General features: G+C 40.7%; 1 protein-coding gene across 1 annotated transcript; it reads right to left on the reverse strand.

Moving 5' to 3' along the window:
• Nucleotides 1-36: 36 nt before the first annotated feature.
• Nucleotides 37-1,035, reverse strand: LOC108578330 (the record flags this gene model as incomplete). The annotated part of the gene is made up of 1 exon (XM_017941640.1): nucleotides 37-1,035. A coding segment is annotated over exon 1 (999 nt), but the record flags the coding sequence as incomplete, so codon positions are not given.
• Nucleotides 1,036-1,166: the final 131 nt, after the last annotated feature.

Here is a 1,166-nt window from a genome sequence, read left to right on the forward strand (position 1 = left end):
ATGAGGCAAATAAAAGCTTGCTGCTGATTCTTCTACTTGCGGAGTTGCGATTCGCGACATATGCCCTAATGATTCGTATTCCTCCATAAATTTTGTATATTGTTCTCGTAGTTGCGGTTGTCGGTCTAGTTTTCTCTCTATTGACCTAAGTCTAGTCTCTGCTTGATGTCGCGAGATTCCTAACTTCTCTACGCTATCGTTGAATGGTATCTGTACTATGTATCGTCCGTCTTCGTTTCGTCGTGTCGTGGCTCTAAACAACGCTTCGCATTCGTCTATGTCTGTCTTAGCCCCTGTCTCTACTTCTTCCACCTGCCAAAATCGCTCGATTTGGTTGTACAGATCTCGATTTGTAACAAGGTGGCATCTTTGAATTCTTTCACTAAGAGGCCAACTAATTTTTCCTCCTAGAACCCAATCCAGCTGCGTTTTTTGCCAGATCAGGTCGCTACCTGCCTTATGCTGTCCGACGCACAATAGGTGCCAAAATAAGCCTGCACCTATTAGCATATCGATTTGTCGACCGTTGTCGAATTGCGGATCTGCTAACGGTATGTGGGACGGTCTACATTTCACTAATCTGTCTAAAACTACATTCGGCATATCCTGTGTTATATTTTTAATCGCTAGACATGAAATGTTCGCGCTAAAACTGTTAACTGTGGATGTGATTCTTACGTTGACTCTCTCCTTAATTGTATTCGCCTTTCCGGCTAATCCTGATACCTGTACATCTGTGGGTTCGTATCTAATGCCTAGCTTTTTACACAGTTTGTAAGTTATAAAATTCGACTGTGACCCTGAATCTAATAAAGCTCGACATGGTATTCTTTGTCCCTGTTTATCCTCTATATGCACGACTGCTGTTGATAATACGACCTGTTCTAATGGACTTCTGTCTGAGTGCGCGACGCAGGATGTTGTTGTATTGGGTTTGGATTGTTTTGATTCCTCGGAAGTGGTCGTGTTTGAACGCGGAGCTGATACGCGGTGCAGCAGTTTGTGGTGTTTTTTGCCACATACAGTAAGGAGCATAAACTGAACCAAAGACGACGCTTTTTGTACAAATTATTTTTTATTGTCGTTTAAAATGGTTAATAATAAAAAAAAACATAATTAATATATTTTTGATAGTAACAGTGTACTTGAACAATTTTTTATTTTTC

This window comes from Habropoda laboriosa, unplaced genomic scaffold (genome assembly GCF_001263275.1).
Source record: "Habropoda laboriosa isolate 0110345459 unplaced genomic scaffold, ASM126327v1 C6036195, whole genome shotgun sequence".
NCBI classification, from domain to species: domain Eukaryota; kingdom Metazoa; phylum Arthropoda; class Insecta; order Hymenoptera; family Apidae; genus Habropoda; species Habropoda laboriosa.